The sequence below is a fragment of the Apteryx mantelli genome, chromosome 10 (genome assembly GCF_036417845.1).
Source record: "Apteryx mantelli isolate bAptMan1 chromosome 10, bAptMan1.hap1, whole genome shotgun sequence".
NCBI lineage: Eukaryota > Metazoa > Chordata > Aves > Apterygiformes > Apterygidae > Apteryx > Apteryx mantelli.
In genome coordinates, this window is record NC_089987.1 from 19,196,371 (window position 1) to 19,218,209 (window position 21,839).

The window sequence follows — 21,839 nt, forward strand, 5'->3', positions numbered from 1 at the left end:
GTATCTAGCTGAACATATAAAAGCAGAGACAGCTTGAAAGAACAAAAAGCCAAAAAAATAAATGTAACTTAGCCTCTTATCTGCCTTTGGTATAGAACTATCATTTCTTCTTTACAACTCAGAAAATTACAACAATGTAAAGTTAAATGTGGTGCCCCAAGTTGTACTGTAATTTGAGTACAGAGTCAGGAATAGCACATAAAGTCCATAAAAGGGTGTCTGTGTTCCTTCACCAGTATTCAGCATTTCCTTCTTTCTTGCAAGTTTTTTTTAAACAGTAGAATAAAACACACCAATATGTTCACTGAGTGTGCCTGTATCTGTGAAATTCAACTGTGAAAATAACAATATTTTTACCATAACCAACATAGGAGGAAAATCACAAGAACAAACATAATATCTCCAGAGAGATTATGACAGATGCAGAAAGAACCTGGTCCTGTTCATTCACCAGTAGGGTTGATGTGACAAATAGAATCTGTAACCAAATAATGAGTGAAAAAAATGGTTACGAACTAGGGATTTATTCCTTCCATTTTCTATGTAACTATGTTTTATGAGATTCCCTCAAAATGGATGATTAATGTAGCCTGTAGTTGAGGCAGTAAAAGGTTGTCCAGCTCTCTAATGTAGCTGATTATGCAAAAATACTGAAGATGTAAAAGGAAACCAAACTGCATTCTTCCACGTTTCATTTTATATGTATAATTTGTTTATTGTAGTGAGTTGGATATGTTCTAATAGGTTGAACTGTGTGGTCTTTTGAGAACATGATGAAAGACTCTATATAGAAGAAACACACAGGGATTGTAATTTCGGCACATGTTGAAAACTTAGTTTTAGTCTATTTGTATTCCAAAGTGGTTAGATTTGGTTATAAGTTATTTCCAAGATAGCTTACTTCCTGGTGATATGTTCCTATCCCCTCATTTATGACAACCAAAAAACCAGTACAATTAAAAGCCACTATGCAGAAGTTACATTCTTCTTTATTTCAGTCATGAGTCTTGACATAAACTTTGAGTTTAGAGATTCTTTGTTTCTGAAAACAATGTGAGTTTCAACATAATTATGATGCTCATGGTAATTCCAATAGGTAACTTAATAATGAATATTGTAGAGACAGAGTAATTGAAAACTCTACGCTTCAGCTAAATGCTTCTCAGACACTTTAGCTTGTAGAACTGTTCATCTAAAAAGCATGAGCACCAAGTTAGCAGTGCGCTGAAAAACTTGACTGAAGCTTTCCATCGGTCCCTTAGCAAGGGCAGGAGGTTATTGGGACTAATCAAGTTCTTGTGGTCTTGTGGGCAGCCAATGAGGCCTTATGGTTTCCCAGGTGACCTTGGTCCTGTAATGCACTGTAAAGGACTGACTTTCTCCATTAATAGTTTGTTTGTGAGAGCTGGAAAGGTGACTTGTAATACAGCTCCTTTTTCCTGATTCTTCCATAATGACATTTTGAACAAGCAGATGATGTCCTTTGATTCAATGTGACCTCCTGTATTTTGGTGATTCTAGGATGCTTTAAGAAGAACAGAGTAAATGAAAAGATAAACTTGCTGTTTGCTTAAATTTTTTCATCTTAAATATTTTTCATAAATTACATGACAAAACAATTGTAATTTTAGTTTGATATATCTGTGTATACATACCTTTTGGCCCATTCTCTTCTCGGATAAACCTGTGTATATCAGAACGTTAGACTTATACGACTCTATGACAGGTGCAAGAGAATGGAGAATATGGGTGTTTTTTAAGGGTCTTTCTTCCCCACTCCAGGGTTTTTCTCTCCATAGTGATATTAGGTTCAAAGGCTGAACTGATACTTTGGGACTTTCACAATAGAAGAATTTTTCTCTCTTCTTTCATTCTGCTGGAATATCCATTCTAATTAGAATGTATAATTTTACACCACAATGTATTTCAAAGAATCTTAAAGTAAGTCTTACTCAAAGTAAGCTCATTAAAGAAAGGTTGTGTAAAAGTTTGAGTATCATTGTATTTAGGATTTATGTCATCTGGTTTCATCTGTTGCAAGTTGCTACATTTTATCCTTTTATCCCTGTGCCAGCTGTGTAACTGCATGCTTTCCAGGCAGGATTCTTTTCTTGATTTGAAGATGTCAGAAATGAAGAATATTCTATTCCTTTAATAGTTTGTCCCAGTGTGTGATTGACTTCATTGTAAAAAGTGGCATATTTGAATTTGCTTGTGTTCTGTTTCAAATCCAGCTTCCTCTGCTAGATTAGAGAACTCTGTAATACAAGATATTTTCCTTCCATGAAGGAACTATACATGGTAATCATGTAATCTATCAGTTTTAAATCTGATAAGTGAACCAAATTGAGTTAATCATTATAACACATTTTCTACCAGTCTCCAGTCTCTTTTCTGCACTCGCTTAGTTTTTCAATGTATTTCTAAAAATCTGGAAACAAGATTATTCCTTGTTTTTCCAGTGTTAGTCTAGCTAGTTAAATATACAAGGATACAGGATACAAGCACAGCTCCATCCATGTTGACTACTGTTATGCATCGATGTGTGAGAGAGTGTGATTTTTGATAGACACACACACACATGCAATCTCAAAAGCTGTGTTAGTCCTTTTAGGTATGACACTGGGAATTCATTTTGAATTGCTTGTCCAGGTTGATATCTAGGTACTCTTCAGATGCAGTGGTTTTGAGCACAGAGTCATCCATTCTCTAGTTATCCTCTCCCTGTATTTGCATATAGTTCTAAAACACGTTTGGTCCTGATCACTAAGTGACCCAGTTCACCTATACGGCAGTCTTGTCCTCAGGCTTATTAACCATTTTATCAGTTGCTGTGCTATCTGTGAAAATTATGGGGCTGCTGATAATTCACATTTACTTTCAGAATACTGATGAAAATGTGACGAATGCTGGCCACAGTATCAGTCTCTCTCTAGACCTATATGAGGGTTGCCATTCTGTAATGAACCTTAGCTGTTGTTTATCATATTATGTTACCGGTTAGGCAGGACTTCATGTAATGTTCTGTTGATATTCAGTGCTACATGGAAGAAAAAAAAAAGTCATTGACTACCTGGCATAAATCAACTCATACTCTACCTCCCTAGTTTATTCTAGTAACTAAACTATAAATCTTACAGGGTTTGTCCAGCAAGACCCATTTTCCAGAAGAGCATACTGACTGGCATGCTTTATGTTCATATCATCTTTCAAATTAATCCTGTACCAACTTTTCTATTACTTTTCCCATGCCAAACAGTATGCTACAGGACCTGTAGATACCTGGATTGCTCCATTTCCTTTGTTATGATAGTAGCACTCTAACAGACTTCTATAAGTTCCAAGATTCAATTGAAAATCAACATTGTTGGACCACAGGGTTCCTCAGTCTGTTATAAGTTAATAAGACAGCATAGTGCCAGACATTAATATCTCTAAGAGGGCTGGCTGTATGCAAAGATGGATATTGTTCTTTTCTATTTGCGTTCTGGAGCAGATTGGGAAAGAATTGATCTGAACACTGCTGAAAGCATCCTGGCACAGCCCTAGCTAACTTCTACCAGTAGGGTTTTTACATCAGTGGACAACCGTTTGATTCCTAAAATCCAAAAATGCAGAGAATAACATGCTTCATCGTTTCTCAGCGAGAAATACCAAAGGTAGACTGGCAGACAAGATTTCTTGAGTCCAAGGTTTCCATAAAGCAAAGTTACTCTGTTGAAGGTATTTTAAACCTTTCAGTTAGAAAGGTCACAAGTAAGTATCTCAAAAAGATTGGTACCTGGTTTAAATTATGAGACAAATGTAAATGAACAACATTTTTTGTAATATCTTGTCAGGAGAAAAAAGGGAAGAAATGCATGGAGCAGGCCTCAAGGACTTAAGGGTCTGCAGTTACAGTATGATTTCACCAGTATTTCACTCTGGCTAACCAGACAAGTGAACTTAGATAAATTGAGCCTGGTAAAGTCATTAAGGCTTGGAAAAGGGAGATCAAATTGATATCAGCTAAAGGAGAGTAGCTAACCCAGGCCTGTTCCTGTTTGAGCTGGGAATGTATGAAAGAAGTTTGTTTATATATTTCCAAGGGGAAATTAAAAGAAAGCAGCAGTATTCTGCATGCTCAGTAGCAGTGAAATGCAAGAAAAGTGAATGTGAAAGTGGAAAGGACAAATTCCATAAAAGAAGGTCTAAGGAAAATGGACTTTTGCAAAAGAGTGTCATTTGTCTTCCCAAGATATTCTGCCTGGCACTTAAACAAGAGGCATGTGAAATTTGTCTATAGAACTGCACGTAATCTGAGAAATACAAACTACAAATTAACTATTCCTCAGAAGTAGTTGAAAAAGAAAAAAAGAAGATAAACCACTTTGTATTGGCACCAGAATGAGGGAGATCATGTATCTATTGCCCAAACCCCAAAAATTGCATTAATTCCTTGGCTATAAGACAGGTTAGAGTTACAGCATTTCAGCAAAGAAAATATATATTTGCCTATCAGATTAATATAATTACAACATTATTTTAAAAAGCAAACAAACAATGGGAGGGATGTTAGATCCATTGCATGCTCAAGGAAGTAGAGTTTCTTGCAGCCCAGGAAGAGATGTTTCATCAGCAGTTCATTGAAAGGAGTGACTAAGGTAGCTCAGCTGGCAAGCAATAAACTAGGAAAAATGGAGTCTGACAACATTCATAGACAAAACAAGACATGTGGAAGGCCAAAACTGTCCAATTTTCATAAAGTTCAGATAACTGTTCTTTAACAGACACAGAATGAATGAAGACAAAACAGTAGGTCTCTTGTGAGAGTAATGAAATGGATACTTTTCATTATGTTTTTCTTCATATCCCATGAATCTCTAGAAAGTATGGAAGGATGGACAGCTTGAAAGACCTAAGAAGATAAGATTTCTTTTTCCCCAGGCACAAAAAAATATACCATTATCCACAGAATTTAAACCTGACGGTATGGCTACTATACAAGTTACTTTGCAGAAATCTCTGAAAAATGCCATTAGTACATTATTGTATTCCTACATTACTTCACGTAACACGTGAAAGATTCAGGCCTATTGCATAATGAATTACAGAGAACGCATCAGAAAAGTACAGTGACCAGAGACTAAAAGCCAGGACAGGGACTGGGACAGAGTTCTGCAGAAAAGCTGCAGATAATCATGTATGTGTGTAAGGCTGTGCATCAAGCAGCAATGTAAAGAGATCATCCTCAGGGACCCTGCATAGTGAAGCTTTTAAGCTTGTGCTGAACTTGAAATGTATTTGAAAGTTCCACTGAGCTATATGAGATTTAAATATGTGACTATGCATTTTCCTCAGTACTGATAGAAGATTGAATCAGGTCCTTAATTAACTAATGTAAGTGGTCTTTAGAATTCTGATGTGATGTTTTAAGAGGAATTATATTTCAGAATAATGCGAGAATAGCATTGCAGGTCAATAGGCCCAGCAGATGTCAGCTTCTCTCATTAACAAACTTTAGTCTTTGTAACTATTTTATATTAAGGGATTAATACACAGAAAACACACAAAAGTTTGAGAATGAATTTGAATTGTGCCTTGGGAATATCAGCAGAATAACCCATCTGAACTGCTCTTAAGGCATTGGCACCATACCCTTTATTATCATTAGAGCATTCCCTATGGCGATAACTTAATCCAGGAAGAATTTAAAGAGCAGTTGTATTATCTATTGAAAAGCAATTTTTTAGTTTCTACTCAGGCAAGATAGTTTTAAGAATAACTCTGAAGTTTACTCCAAAGGCCATTTCAATCGTCTGTAGATCTTATGATATTATGTTACCTTCTTTCGTTTCGAATTCACAGCATAAGAAAGAAAAAGAATGACATAAATTGGATGTTCGAAGAGTTCTGAAGATAGACATCAGAAGAATTCAAAAGTAAGAAGAGAACTCAGCATTATTTGTTATTTTCCATCCCAAAGTAAAAAGAAAACAAAGCATCAAAAGCATCAGTAGTGAGAGATGGCTCAAAGCCAGGACTATATATCATAGCATATAAAACAAGAGAGTTGGCACCACCGAAAGGTCTGAAGTCTTAGTCTGTGGTTTAAAGTCATTGATATTGCAGTCAGAAAGATTCTTTACGGGACAGAAGAATAATACGAAGAGCTATACACATTTATTGTAATAGGCATTGTAGCTTTTACCTAGTGGTAACAACTTGGTAGTAGGTTGCACTCACTTGGATGAATCAGTCTTGGTGGGTTGAGAGAATTCAGATCCTTCGATAGGATGTTATAGACCTGGATTCTGCACCTTTTTTAAGGACTGATGGAAGTAATGCCTGTGAAAGTAGGGCAGGATCAGATGCATATAGTTCATCTTGTATTTAAATGGGGTGAATGCAGTCATGCTCCATAAAGGAAAGTGTGTTCCTGTCTGATAACTTTTGCTCATCGTTCAGTCCATACTGGAATTTTAGTTGGTATTCAAAATATTACAGAATTGCATTAACTGCAAAATTTTGAGGTGGAGTCTGATCCTAAATTTTTACACTGAATTTCTTCCATTAATGCACTTGGGAATAAGTACAGAATATATATCTATATAATGTTTTCAGCTATCTGATGTTGAAATGCAAAGTGTAAATAGAAAGTATGTAGAGATTTGGTTATTAGAAATATTTCCTCCAGTTATGGAAATAGAGAAGCAGCATATGGTCAGTATACTGATTACTGAACAAAAATCCAAGGTAAGATTGCACCATTCACAAAATAGATGTAGTTTATAGCAAAAATTCACTGGACTCTACCCTAGAGTCTATTCTATTATATGGAAAGAGTTTGGGGACATAAACCACGATTATATAGACTTAGCACATATTTCATAATACACTCAGAAGAGAAGCATCCTAAATGCTCCCAAGCTCTTTGGCATTTGGCTGAATAAGAATGGAAGCATCACCAAATTACAGTGGTAACCGAGACTCTCAGCTGATATGGGAATTAGCAGATATTGTTCTGCATCCTGCTTATCTCACTGACTGGACTGTGCACGTTAGCAACCACTTTGGTTCACCCGCACGATCACTAGTTAATAATCATTTACAGTGATTTCAGTGAAATTTCACCAGCAGACTCTTTTTAGCCTTTATTGTTGCTCCATGATTTTTATTTGTGCCTGGATATGCTGTAGCATTTCCTAGGTCATCAAGCCTCTTTCTCTGCCAGTGCCGGAATGTTCCTGATGGTATACTTTAAAGCAATTTATTCATAAAATAAGACTGAATAAATCAACAACCATGGATAAATTCAGCAGTGATTCTAGCATGTGGTTAGTTACGTGAGAATTTTTTTATTCCTAAACTTCTTTTCCCTCTTTTGAGCCTTGCTGCCTTTCTTGATTCTGTTTTCTCATTTTTCCATTACTTGTTCCCTTCTGCTTCTGCTTGACCTCATGTTGACCTAGAGGAAGCTATGTTTTAGTCCATGGGATTGCATTGCTCTTATGGTATTAGTTCCAATATATGTGTTATAAACATTCTGGTTGCAGGCTACAGCCATAGTGAACAACACAGTGAAGACAATGTAGTTCTGTAGCACAGTAAACCATATTTTCATTTCATTCCCTAGGCCACATAGGAGTTCAAGGCTGCATCTCTTGGTAGAAAATGTGGTGTAAGCTCTTCTACTACAGGTGTGTGTGTATCTATCTATATATATGTATATAAATATGTACATATATATATATAAATTATTTTATATATAAAATAAATATAAAATTTTTTATATAATGTACATGAACATGTAATATACATGTATAGAGAGATGCAGATGTTTGTACATGTATGTATTTATGTCATGAGTCATAGGGATAAGCAAGATCTTTAATTTCACTCTGCAAACAGGGAGTTAGTCTTTTGGTTGTTTGGTTCCCATATGGGGCTTGCTATCCATCTGTTATAGTCCCTTTTTGGTCAATGAAACATGCAAATCCCCTGGAATGGACCAAAGCTGGCGAGAGCTGCGTGTTAGTGTGAGTACAAGAGTAGCTGGGCAATGTGGTTCCTGGGGCAGGATGTCCATTTGGTGGACTTGCATCAGGAAGGACTATGCAATGTAAAATCTTATGAGGAGTCCTTTTTGTTATAGTATTTACTGAAAGTGTCCAAGGTCTGTGGCTCCTTTTGCTCCCAAACTGTGCCCCTGCTGTGTCATCCTTGCTTTGGCCTTGCCAGAAGTCATGGGATTTTGAGGATGGGTTGTTTTGGGAGCTTGCGAGAGTGGCACATGAAGCAATTGGAGCTGAAAGGATTGTATAGCTTTGATGCTGAGAAGATATAGTTCATTTCTGTCAGTTCTGTTTTAAGTATCAAGTAATATGGTTACTGTTATTTGCATTCAGCAGTGCAAACATACTTCTTTTGATTTTGCTTTCCACATGTAACAAAGATGCTCTTGTCATACAGCGGTTGATTTTTATTAACCTGAAAAGTTGTCATATGGAAAATTGCACCCTCAGAAAGGAAGACTTTTCAGCTTCCTTGCAGAAGGCAGAGCCTTCGAACCCTGAAAATGTGGGAAAATGGGATTTCCTGCTTTAAATGAGGGGGCATCAAATGGAAGGCCCATCCTCCTGCAGTGTCTTCCAAAACCATGCTGCTTCTACGTATTTCCTTGGCTGTAAGACCTCCACAGAATGGGAGTGCAAAAGATAAAGTGGAACAGTAGATGATGCTGGAAGCATCATTAACCTTTGGTGTGGGATTCTACTGGAAAATTCAGCATCTTTGGAAGAACATGCCATATGCATGGCTCAGCCCCAAATCTTCCGGCAGTTTAATGCTACCGGGGGGTGGGGGAGAGAGAAGGGGGGATCTGTAGCCCCTGGGAAGCAGGCTCTTGAGATTCCCTTTTCTCTTCTTTGTTGGTTTTTATTTCCATTTCCTTTTCCCCTCTCTTTCTCAGTCATTTAACGCCACACTGCACAACAGAAGGGAGCATCTGGCCCCAAGTAAACACCCAATAAAATAAATGGGGGAAGTTCACAGCTCCCTTGGTGCTATTGTGTCTGTCTGTCTGGCTGTGGATTCAATAAGATAACCATGCATCAGTTTACATTGTCCAGGCTATCTTCACAACCAGAAGTGCTAGAAACCTTATTTTAATAGAAGCTTAAATTCTGGAGAATACAGTAAAATCGCTCCAAAGGCTCTAAATCAGCAATTCCATCTGTGTTTCTGCAAATGTAGAGGAACAATGCCCCAGCTGATTATGCAAACAGAATGAAAATAGTTATTTTAAAAGTGCATAAAATCAATACTTTGGGGAAAACAAGTCAGCTGTGTTTATACTCAGTGTATAGCAGACATTTTGTTTCTTTGTCTGAGAAATCATAGGAAAGCAATGATCGCATGTGAAATAAAATAGCAGATCACACAGTGTAACAGAGGGGACTGGAACATCAGATGCCTCAGCAAAGGCTTAGAGCATTTGAGGTTCCTTTTGAGAGAACATAAATTATGTTGAGGTTGATAAATTTTTTGTGTTGTTTGAAGTCAAAGCCAAATATTCTCAGTGTAGCAGGAATAACTCACATCCCATTGCTGATAATGAAAAGTATATAACTAAATCCATGTCTGTGGTGCTGAAAATTTCCTCCTAAATGCTGTCTCTTTTGGACTGATGGGATTATTTGCAAGTGTTGGTATGAAGGGGTGTGTGCATAAATATGTATAAACATGCTTCTCATGCATTCACGACACATTGCTTCTATACGTATTATTCTAAGAAATGGGGAACAGAAGCATCTGGGAAACAGGGCTGAAAGAGAACAATTTGTAAACCTATAGGTTAAATTGGATTAAACTTCATCTTTCAGCAAATGTTGTGTTATTTGTTCGGTGTTTCCCTGGGGGATTTCCCCGCCCCCTACACTTTATAGAGAGTAGCGATGTTGGTTAATTGCAAAATCAAAGAAACATGGAGTGGAGATTGCCCCATGCAGGCATTCTCCTGTGGGAATAGGAGACTCGCTGAATTTCTTTTGGATGCTTCCTAGGCCTGTTGGACGCAGGCCACAAAGGAAAGGAAAGACTCTGTATGGGGAAGTCAAGTTTCCGTCACTCATTCTGTGTCTGTGCTGTTCTCAACAGCTTTACAGTTCCTGCAGTGCCATATAGTAGGAATCCCCCTTTGTATGGTGGGGCTGGTAGACAGGTTGGGGAAGGTCACTGATAATCTTTATCAGAAGATAAAATAGCTTCCTTTTAGTCTTTTTACCTGGAGCAGCAAAGTTCCTGAGGTTTTGGGTGTTTGTTTTATGATCTCCACCCTGTAACAGAAGATACTGTGCAGCAAGTCTTTATTCTTTCCCATAGTTACTCAGCTACATAGTTCAGAAATAGTGAAATATATTTGTACGGATTTTCATTAATATGGCAGCGGAAAAAAAGATCAAAAATGGTTTTAATTTCTCTTCAGTTAAGGCAAAGCAAAACATTCTTTAAAAATAGTTTGGGGAATTTTTCATATATTTCTGTAAGTGCATGTGAAACGCCTTGCTGGTGCTCCACTTGAAAATTCTTTGCAGTTGGAGTCCATTAGTGCTTAATGATTATATATTAACAAGTTATATTTTTCTCATCTTTACCTACATTATATTTCAGAACAGGAAGAGAAGAATCTTCTCTGTAAAACTACAAGCCTTTTGCAGGACAGATATGTTATATTACATGGCCTTTGTTATGATTACAGAGGTACACTAACATTAATTATTAGCAATGATGTCAGTGGTGGTTTCACAAAAACTAAAACCAAATCTTTACTGTCTGCAAAATGTAGCATAAAACTTATCTAAAATTCTAACCCAAAGGGTATTAAAATTTCTGTTGTTAATGCATCTTGTAGTTCCTTTGTAGGTTTGATCTCCTTTCTGGTTTTGGAGATATGTTATGTATTGATATGAAATTTTGATTCTACTGAATTCCGTTCAACAGCTAGCATTTTAAGTTTCTTATACCTTGGACATTCATTGCATGAAAGGAAAAGTCAGATACCACTTTGTAGGAATAACGTGTGCTTTTCATATCCAGTCATGTATCGCAACTAAAACCCAACTGTGTGCTTACCAGACGAGCAGATAGAGGGAAAAGGAAAGAATGTTAAACTTGCAATCTGAGTAATAATGGAAACTCTGGCATTTTCAAGTTTGTATAGCTGTCACTTAAACCTCTTTATTGTCAGATTCATTTATCGCTTTCCTGCCTCTCTGTGGAGCAGCGACATGCGCCCCACGGGCCAGTGGTAAACGCTGGGTTGTGCTGTAGGTACTCTGCAGGAGTGCACGATTTCAGGCCACCGTGCTGTGTCACCAGCGGGGCCCCAGGGTGTTGTGGCAGAGTCCTCCGTGCCAATGGGAATAGTGCCCTTGGGGGTATGGAGCTCTTGTGGGAGTGACTGTAAGCTTTGGTTCTGTAATAAGGGCCAGTGATACAAATTATTATCAACTTTTGAAAGAAGCACACATCTTCTAACATGCTGTCATGTGTGTTTGTATTAGCATATTTGTGCAGATGGTCCTTAGTGTTTCCTTAGATTAAAATTTAACTGATACTGCCTCCATCCCTTCCTAAATCTGGCGTTCTCTTTTCAAATTCCTTATCTGGAAACAAACTCATTTTGTCAATTTTGTCCCTTCTATAAATGCAGTTCCTGGTCTCGGCTATTACTTACGGCTGGGCACACTCTAGTTACAGCACATGAAAGAGCATCAGCAGTGGCTGAACGTAAGTGGGACAGACTACCTGGGAATACACTGGGGATTAGATGTTCAAAAGAACGAAGCACTACTCTCTTTCCATCTGGCCACTTCATTTCAGTGCCTTTTGGGGACTAGTACTTCTGAAATCTGGTTTGCAAAGTCAAATATTGGTGTTATTTATTTTGTTCTTAAAGGCAAAGGAAGCCTTTAGAAGGCTTTAGCGTGCAGAGTCACGGTATGAGCAGGCATGGAACAACCGAAAGAAATTATCTGCCAAAATAAGAAATTATGTCAAGATTGATGGCTTTCTGATTGGTTAATAAAAAAAGCTAAGAAAATCTTAGGTTTAAGGTTTAGGTTGAACTCAATAACTTTCAAAATTCCAGTTTGGGCATGAAAAAATTAATATAGAATTTTATTGGTGATAAAGTTATTTACAGCCATATGAAAAAAGGTCTTTCATACTTTTTAATTTCTGTATATTTATATTTTATCCAGCCTCCATTTTTTCAGTAAACAATTTTTACAAATTATAGAAGTTAGTCATAATAGCAAGTGAAGGATGTGTAAACTTGATGGTGTTTTACTGGGCAGAAACAAGGAATCAGAAAACATTCCACCCTAACCCTATGTCCTAAAGGGGGATTAACTAACTCCCATTTTCCAAGGACCTTTCAATTTTGCTGAAGTTCCGGCTGATTTTGTAGCTGCTATTTCTTCTAGAATAAGCCAAGCCAAAAGTGAAAATTTCAGCATTTTTAGCTATAAAGGAGTTCACTCCAGCTGCATTTGTAGATCTCACATCTTGGATCCGGCCTCCATAGCAAGCGCTCCTGGAAGAGCGTAGCGATGGGTTCCCCCGGGGTAGCTGACCCGGGCTGGAAGCCTTGCCACGCAGAAGAAAGGCAACCACTACTGTACGGTTTGCTGTCCGATAGGAAGAGCTGCCATTTCTTCAACTGTGTGTGTGTTTTCACTGTTGTTCTTTGAAAACAATGTGTCCGTTCTACTGCATGGCGAGGAAAGCTAGCTTGTACCTCTGTGAAATTGTGCGCCTTTGCTTTTATCCATTTCTACAGCTGCTCTCAGCTCTGTGCAGCAGAGCTCTGGCATTCAGCCCTGAGTACCCTACGGCTTCTAGCAGGGTCGCCTCAGACAGGACGTATACGATCGCCCTCGATCGCCCTCGCCGTTTGACCCCGTGTCGCTCCATGGGGTCAGCTAGGAGCAATGCAGGCTCCAGGTGACCCTCTCCTGTGACTGGTGGCAGAGGTCAGCAGCGCCTACCTTGTCTGCTGGCAAGGGGCCCTGTTCATCACCACTGGTATATAGCTGCCAGGCTGACAAACAGACCTAGGTATAAAATTGTTCTCAACAGTCTACTTAATGGCCTTAAACCTTAATTAGTGATCGTAAGTTTTCACATGTTAACAGCTGCTGTGACCAGACAGGGGCCTCAAGTAGAAGAAACCCTAAAATTAGGCATATGAAAATTTCTTCATTTGCTAACGCTGTAATAGACACCCACCTGGAAAGCTGCTGCTTTTCAGTGTTCCCCGCCCAATCCATTTTATCATTAATGACATTTCTCCTTCCTCCTTTTAATTTTTCATGAAGATACATGACAGTTCAGTTCTTCAAATAACAGAGATAACTTTTTCAGTCATGTTTAGGGACTCCGTCCCAATATCCTATCCATGTCCAAAGAGGAAGGAGAATGAGTATTTACAGCATCAATTGGAGCTTGTCCTTTAAAGTTTTTCTGTACTTTACAGAGCAATTCAATTTGGTAAACTAGATTATTTTTCTTTCTATGGAAGTTTTAAAATTATGGAACATCATATCTTGTGATTGCACATGGTATTAGCTGGTTTACAAGGCCAATGATTTAACCATGGTTGCAAATGGAAATATTTCTGGATTTTTTTTTTTTTAATTGAGTATCCCTTGCTAAATTTCACTTTGGGAAACTATATTCAGCCTATTTTATTTCCTCCATAGTTTCATTTGGGTGTTTTTAATTATTATTCTTGCTAACCCATTTCTATTGTGAATGGTTTCTGGAAAAGCATTTGGATTAAAATTTTGGCCTTGTTGAAATCACTGAGAGTTTCAACTTTGACTTAAGTGGGATCAGGATTTAATTGTGATCCATGCAGCAGCAGAAGTAAATTTGTCATAACTGTCAATGAGATGCACTATTTAGAAAAAAAGTTTCAAGGTTAACTCATCTGAGTAATCATTCTCATGTATGTAATCCCATATGTTCGCTATGCTTTGCATAAAGATTCAGATACCTGAGAAAGCACTGTATTCTCTGGTATATGCTCTATCAACTAAGAATGTGAGCTTGAAATGACATCGGATAATCCTAACACTGAGATTAGAGTAACTACACCTAGTTTGCATAATAATTTCAAGGGAGAGGCAGGTTTTGAAGGATGAGGATGTAAAAATCCAACCCTGCAAACAAAACTCTCTGTACCAGGTAGCAGGAATGCTGGAGTAAGCATTGTGCGTATGGCTGAGCATCTGCTCTGAAATAAGACTGTTTAAGTATATTGATAATTGATGCTTCATAGTTACAAAATAGTTGCAAAACTTAGCAGTCAGAAAGAGGACTGTTTTTCAAATCAACAGTTCACACATTACTGTAAAATCTATCGATTAAAAACAAAGCATAATGTTAGTCATTTAGTCACTAGAGTGATGCAATACTGAAATAAATTCATCCTTTGACTTTTGCATTAACCTTTTATTGACTGCTTGCATACTCATAATTAACACACACTTTAGCTAGCTTGGTTAATTTTAGCGTCGTGATCAGTATCCTCTAATGTAGCTGACACCCTGATCATCAAAATGTCAGTGCAGCCCAGGGGACCATAACCAGGCAACTGTTTGTCTCAGTGAATGTACACCTGCCCATGGTGAAATTAGCCACCGTCCAAGGGGAAGAGTCATATATTATACAAATGTTTGTCATGACTTAGCTGAATTGATATTCATATTCAGCTGTTGGTAAATATTAATGAGCGAAGTCTACTTGGCAAAAATCGACAAAGTGTTATCAGAAACCTGCAACTATTATATGGGAGAGGTAGTGAGAATGTGCACAGCAGTCAGTTGCTCTTTCAAAATGGGCTTTTGGAATTGAAGCTGGCACAGGTTTTGATTGTTTTAGCAAGGAGCTAAGGGAACATGGAGTTTTCTGCATTCTCCACATATTTAGACATACGAATCATCCTTTTTTAATGTTTCCCCTTGGTAGACTTGTATTATCAAGGTGTTGGAGCTAAATTGCTCTGAATTGTGTCACGGCAGTTGTTCAGTTCTCCTGCTGCAAATAAAGTATGAAAGATGCCTCTTAGTTTGGCATCTTTCTTACTGTATCTTGGAGCGCGTGATATATCCACTCTTAATGCATTATGTACATACAATATACATGGGTTAGATTTACTCTCCTTTGGAGATTTGACTTTATTAGCAACTCAGATAACAGTTTTCAGTTATAAATATTGGTCTAAATACTTTTCCACTACCACCAAACTTTGTTTGCAGTGTTTCCCACATGGACCCTCATCCAATCCTTTGTATCTAGGAAAAGACTGGATTTCTCTGTATTTTGAGTGAGGTTAACATAAGTTGGCAATGATTTCTAAATAAGTCTGTGCAGTTTTCAAATGCCTTTGGTTGTTGTTCCTCAGACGAAATTGTTTCTGTCCTTGTGCAGGATCTTCGGGTCTGTTACTCTGCTACAAATTAAAGACCAATGTAGAAACAATTTCCCCCGCAGTTGTGCAGAAATCTATTAAAATCAATAGTAATATATTAATCTGAAAAGGACTGTTCTTACATACCAATTCTGAGTCAGAAAGTCAGTACATATTTGGATGACTGCGTTCAAGCTGGTGGATGCCATTCAGGTGGATGGCTTAAGATGCTATATGACCTGCCACATACAGTGATGACTGCTCAGAAGCCAGCCCTATACCTTTAAACCTGCGGAACTTGAGCTGACTTTGATGTCAGTGGATCCTGCACAGGGATTGCAATTTTGTTCAAAATAGGTGACTTGCAAAATGTAACATTCACCACTATTCTTGTTAGTGATGCAAAGCAAAGCAGAGGTACTGGACGCAGACCCGAAGGAGCTATGGGCAGCTGTAGGCTGGGAGCTTGCGATGCGAAGACGCTGCTTTGCCCTTTGTGGCTGTGCAGTGCGCTGACACCAGTCCGTCAGCAGTCCTGGACTGGAAGTCCAAGGCCCTGACACACTTCCATGCCCCTAATCCCTCGTGGGGAATAAATGGCTAAAGCTTCCCACGCACGTGATTGCCTGGAAGTTAAGGCACGCGCTTGGCTGTGAGGTGACCTTTCAGAGATGACTCTGCTGGTAAGAAAATAGAGAAGGGAAAGTAGCAACCTGCAGTGTTGCTCATGGGCTGTCCAGGCACAGCATCACTGGTCACTGCTGACACCTTCACAGTGAGGCAGATGCCCAAAACCCAGACGTGAGGAGAAAGCTGGTACTTTACAGGTAAAAACATGCCCTGAAATGGCAAAGAAGCATCTTTTTCCTCAGTGAAAATTCTGGTTTTAATAGGAAGTTTGAGAGAAAGAGAATGTTTATTATTATAAATCGAGTTTTGCAGATCACATAATATGCCTGCAGTATTTACCAGCTGAGCTTCTTGATTTGTCATCTTTAATAATCTGTACATGGTTAATTTATCCACTTTTAGATTGAAATGCTTAAACTGGAATATCTTATAGTACCCAGCAAATTGAGCGTATTATTTTGTGCCAAGACAGAAAATAAAGCAACATTTTAAAAGCCTTATAGAGTTATGCTGTAATTAGTTTCAGCTTCCCCTGCATATTAATTTTCTCCTGTTCCTTTATATAATTTGGAAAATGTCTTCAGAACATGATGGCGCAATCAGTTAAGTACCTCTCAGAACTCATACGCTAAACTGCATTTGCTCTAACAACTATTATAAAGCAGCCTGCAAAACAAATCCTCTGTTATTCTGTACAGTGCAGCTTATCAATGCAAACAGTTTAATATTTATGCTAAGAGGATTGTCACAAGTAGCTTCTGTTCCTTTAATTCTTGTTTTAAATAAATAATGAGAACATTTAAACACATTACTCTTCTCAGGGCCCTGAGGTCGGCTAATCTTATTATTTATGAAGTGATGTGCTACATAATAGTACTTAGTGCATGTTAACAGATGCTATTATCAGGGGCTGATGTGGAGAGCTGAAGATATATTGGAATGTTATGTGTTAATACTGTCCTTGTAGCGTAATGTACGATGGATTGAGTGCCCAGGATGCTGGTGCGACAATTAACCGCACACCAACATGGGTGTAAAGCTGAAGTATGTTTTCTCCTGGGTATTACACTGCCATTAATAATTCCCAAGAGAAGAAGACATCTTTCATTTAGGAACAGTTTCTTCCAGAAGGCCGACAGTGTAGACAAGGAAGTTGCATGTGTCAATACTTTAGAGTTCATTTACAGAGGAGAAAGACTCCTGTGATATATGTTCCAAACAAATTTATAATTGTTACAACAATTACATGCTTTATAGAAAATAATTTTTAAAAGATGTCTAACGAGATAAAACAATATATTTCTACAGTTAGATTATCTTCTTGAGCAACTACATTGACCTGCAGTATATACAAAAATTATAAAGCTTAGCATTTTTCTTTGTCTTGTCCCTTTGCTAACATTTACTAATTAATCAGCAACATGCAAATTGTTTGAGGGGAGGGGAAAGGAGAGGGAGAGAAACCCTCCTTGAACTGTGACAAATCTTTTGATGCAGCATGCTATGTTACAACCTAATCTTAAGAAATATGATGGTTGCCACTTATAAAACTTTCCTCTGCAGGCTGCAGTTTAGTTGAATATTATAATTAGGCTTCACTAGTATTGATGAATAATCCATTTAATAAAAAACACTGTAATTTAAACATTTTCTCTGGGGACTAACGTACACTAACCTTTTAATTTAATTTTATTGAAGTTTTGCCCACCTATTCATCATTGGAAGTTGTTATTAACCTCCATTTCCATTTATCTTTATAGAATTTTCTCTTTTTATATTGCCTTTTTCAGAGCTAAGCAGGTTGATACACTTGTAAATCTCCAGAATCTACAAAGCTAGTCTGGCTTCTTTAATATTGTTTAATCTATCCCCTCTGACCTTAATGCAGTAAATTCAGTTTAATCTTTCTCAATAATCTAGTAATACATTGGAAACCCGCAAACATGTAAATCTGATAATGGTTTAATCACATACTTTAAATAACAGCTGAGATAATGAAAAAATAATTCACCATATAAAGATACACTAACTGAGTTTTCTCTGTGATTGGCTTTTTGAGAAATCCCTGTAGAAAATACAAAGCTTATAGCAGAAACCAAAGCAACTTCACTGTAAATGAACAACCCATTTCCTCAGAATATGTGGTCATTCTTTTAATGCACAAATGTATCCTCACCGAATATTCAGTTTCTTGATATACCTTTACTTAAGTAGTTCTTCTGCTTTCCTTTCTTTTCAGATGCCAGTCACAAGCAGCAGAGAGCTTGCCAGAAGACCAGAAACCAGAATGCCATCCCTTCTGGGTAGATGATGACAGTAATATGCCTCTGCCGTATGATCTTGAAGCAGTAATTGCTAATCTACAAAGTCTTGCTCAGTAGGTAGCATAATAGGTGACCTTCCAGCCTAAAATTATTAATGCTCATCATTTGGAAAGAAGTCTTTTAGTTAGAGTGATCTGTATGATTCCTCAGTCGTATGTTGTTTTATGTGTCAATTCAAATTTTTGCTTTTACCAGCCTCCACACAGTCTTTAACCTTAGTTACTGTCTCACAATAAAAAAAGACCGGGCCCCATACCTACAAAAGCAGGTGGATTTTAAGACTTGAAGTCCAGAACACCAGCCTAGGTTCTCTCCTCCTCCCCTCTAATTCCCATCAACCCTAGCACCCATGGATATATAGGTTTCCACAAGCTCCCTTGACATCTGAATTTCAGCTTTTGTGAGTGCCTGGAACTGCCAGTGGCTTGGCAGGTTTCAGCAATGCAAGGCAGAGGCATCCTTCACTTGCCCCTAATGAGAGGCCGTTGGAGTGAGTTTGGAGTGAGCCTGCTGGACATCTCCAGGGTGGAGCTGTGCACACAGTATAGTGACATCTTTGTTCAGTAGTTTAGACACAGCTGGAGGAGATGGTGGAGAACATCCCTTATGCTGTGGCTCCTTGTTAGAGCATTTGTTCAGATGACAAACTCCTGGTGGAGTGTCCTGACATGGATCCTGGGGTATCCCAAAGCAGTATTCCCTAACATTCTGGACAGGACCCATGAGCACTTGGCAGTCATCAAATAAAATGCATTCAGAGTCCTTGGGCAGGCAAGGGTCAGAATCTGCCTCTGCCTCTTCCTTAGGAGTACCTTGACTTGCATCTGAGAGTCATCCTCTCTCTCACTGTGTTTTTTTGGTCATGGTGAGTGAGTGGTATGTTTCGTATTTTGTAAGAAATCTCTACTAACTAATCTACTTAAAGGATTTTGCAGGCCATGAACACAGTGCTGACTGTACTAAGCCAGCCTCTCATGGCACCTCTCATCTCAAAGTGTGAAACAGTCCCAAGTACATGTGCAAAATGACATGACATTGAGTGTGTAGGACATCTGACATGTCCAGTCTGGATGTTGGGCAAGCCAGGCTGCAGCTTAGTCTCATCACTGGGTATTTTTTACATGGCTGTACAATATTATTCAGAATGACTGACAATGCTAGTATTGATGTCTGGGTCTTAAAAACCCTTTTCAAACTAGAAACCTGATACCTGGACCCCCAAGGGCACTTACCCTAGAAAGGGTGCTCTTGCGCCAGAGCAGCTTGCAGTCTGTCTTTTCGGGCACTTCTAGGAAATTGGAGGATGTGGATTTAGACCTTCTCAGAATGAGAGCATATAAGCCCTGTCTCCCATTTGTGGGGTGACGCTCTAACTGATGCATAATCACATCCACCTTCCTTTTAGAAGAATAGAGTGATCCATCCTTTATGTCTCACAGAGGTGACTTAGTCCCCCAACTTTAAGAGACATTTCCAGTGTGAATCTTATCTCCTGGGCTCCCTGGAGCTCAGAATTAGGTTCCTAAGCCTTACTTGGTTCTGCCTGTTGCGAATCCTTCCTGAGGCCAGGTCTCCCAATGTGTTAGCTAGGGAGCTAATGGACCTAAGTGAGGGTTTTCATTTTGGGTGTCGGGCCCCCTGGCAAATTAGGTTTAAGGTCTGTGATATTGGGCATTGCAGCATCTATGTTGATTTAGCCATGAGTACAAAATCAGAAGACTGTGAGAAATGAAGTTGCTTGAGATCTTTTTTGTAATAACATTCTATAAAAAGAACAATTCTATGCTGCACTGTACAGAGGCACTCCTGAATGAGAGAGGGATTTTTCATTTCATTAAGTTGTTATTCTAACTTCAACTGGTATATGCCTTTTCCGTTGTGATAAAAAGCAGAAGAAAATTATATTATAGTGAAACAGCACTCAGTCTGAATTACCACTACAAAAAAACCTTAAGATTCAGCGCTTGACGTTGCCACCAAGAAATGGAATACGCCTCCTGTGTTAATCTTCTGTTTAAAATCACTGTCGAGGCTAGGCTTACCCAGAGTATACCAGTATACTCTATTGGCAAAACATTCTGTGTGCGGAGGAGGCTTGTACTGCCGAAACTGTATTTTTGACAGTGTAACATATGCCAGACCTCCCTGGACCAAATAAGCTGTGCCAGCAAAATTCAGTTTTACTGGTATAAAACCGTGTCCACACCTACCAGCTACTGCCAGGACAATTACATCAAGTAGAGATTGTACCTCTTAACACCTTTGAAATAGCTATGGCAGCAAAAAGATGAAGACCTGGCTCAAATATATTCATTATATTCCTGGACTTTTGCTAAAGCTGTCAGCCACCCTTTAGAATGTAAAGCATCTTTAAAGAACAAGTTATTGTTTAAATTAGGTTTCATTATGTCATAACCTTGATCCCCACAGTTTAGCTGTTGTCTCTTGTGCCACAATTTTCTTAATATTTTGAAAGAATGCTATATTATGGACTTAGCTTTTCTTTTCCTGCACTAGCTAAGGCTGGCTTTACCAGTGGGCAAATGGCATATATTTGGATTAATGCCACACTAAATACTGTTTACTTTGGAGATCACTTAGAGAAAAGCTAGCTGAAGATGTGGGAATTTGCTTTTGAAAAATGCAGTTCTCACAGAAACAGATATTACTTTGGAAATGAGCAAGATGAATTCAAACAAGTTAATGATGTAACACTGTTGACATAGGGTTTGAGGGGATTGTTTGTTTATGCTGTTACCTTATGATTATTTTGTGTTTAATTAGGCGCTGATAGAAACCATTGGGATCACAATATTGAAATGAATCCAACAGCCATGAAGAGTAGAGAAGGCACATCAGTGTTCTAGTTTGCAGCTGAAGTAGAAGCACAGCTATTAAAGAATGATTGGCAAAAAATTATTTCCAGCAGTAGTGAAAAAATACTGTTTTTTTCTCTTGTATTAGGAGATTGGGAGCAGCAATAATAGAATGTTTAGAAATACATGCCTGTGTATGCTGAGGATTTAAGCCAGTGAATTAACTGAACTTGTACCACCAGCCTCAGTGCAGTAAGATAGCACTCATTGAAGCCATGGACAGCAATGGCATAGACTCAAGCAAATGAAAACCTTTGGAATGGGTAAGACCTAAGATTCACTGGCAAAATACCAATAATCGAGTGGTTAAAGAGGATTAATGCTCTGTGCTGTGTTCCAGTCTCACATCATCTAAATCAGTGTAATTTGATTGAATTCAGGGGGAAAACAGCAGTGTAAGAAGGTTTCATTTCTCCAAAGCCCACAGGAGTTGAAGGCATTAGTAAGGTTGATGCAACTGTATGAAACATGTAGTAGTGCCAAAGGTACCCCAAGAGAAGAACATCATTACAGGTAAATATCTGTAAAAGAAAACTGAGTAATCAAGTGTAA

General features: G+C 38.3%; 1 protein-coding gene across 1 annotated transcript in view; it reads left to right on the plus strand.

The window, feature by feature from the left end:
• Positions 1-21,321, plus strand: part of FTO (FTO alpha-ketoglutarate dependent dioxygenase) — a 265,435-nt gene extending 244,114 nt beyond the window's left edge. Inside the window, exons 9-10 of the mRNA XM_067302598.1 lie at positions 18,327-18,464; positions 21,196-21,321. Coding sequence (XP_067158699.1) covers positions 18,327-18,464; positions 21,196-21,202 — 145 coding nt within the window. The 3' untranslated portion in view covers positions 21,203-21,321. The remainder of the gene's footprint in view (positions 1-18,326; positions 18,465-21,195) is intronic.
• Positions 21,322-21,839: the final 518 nt, after the last annotated feature.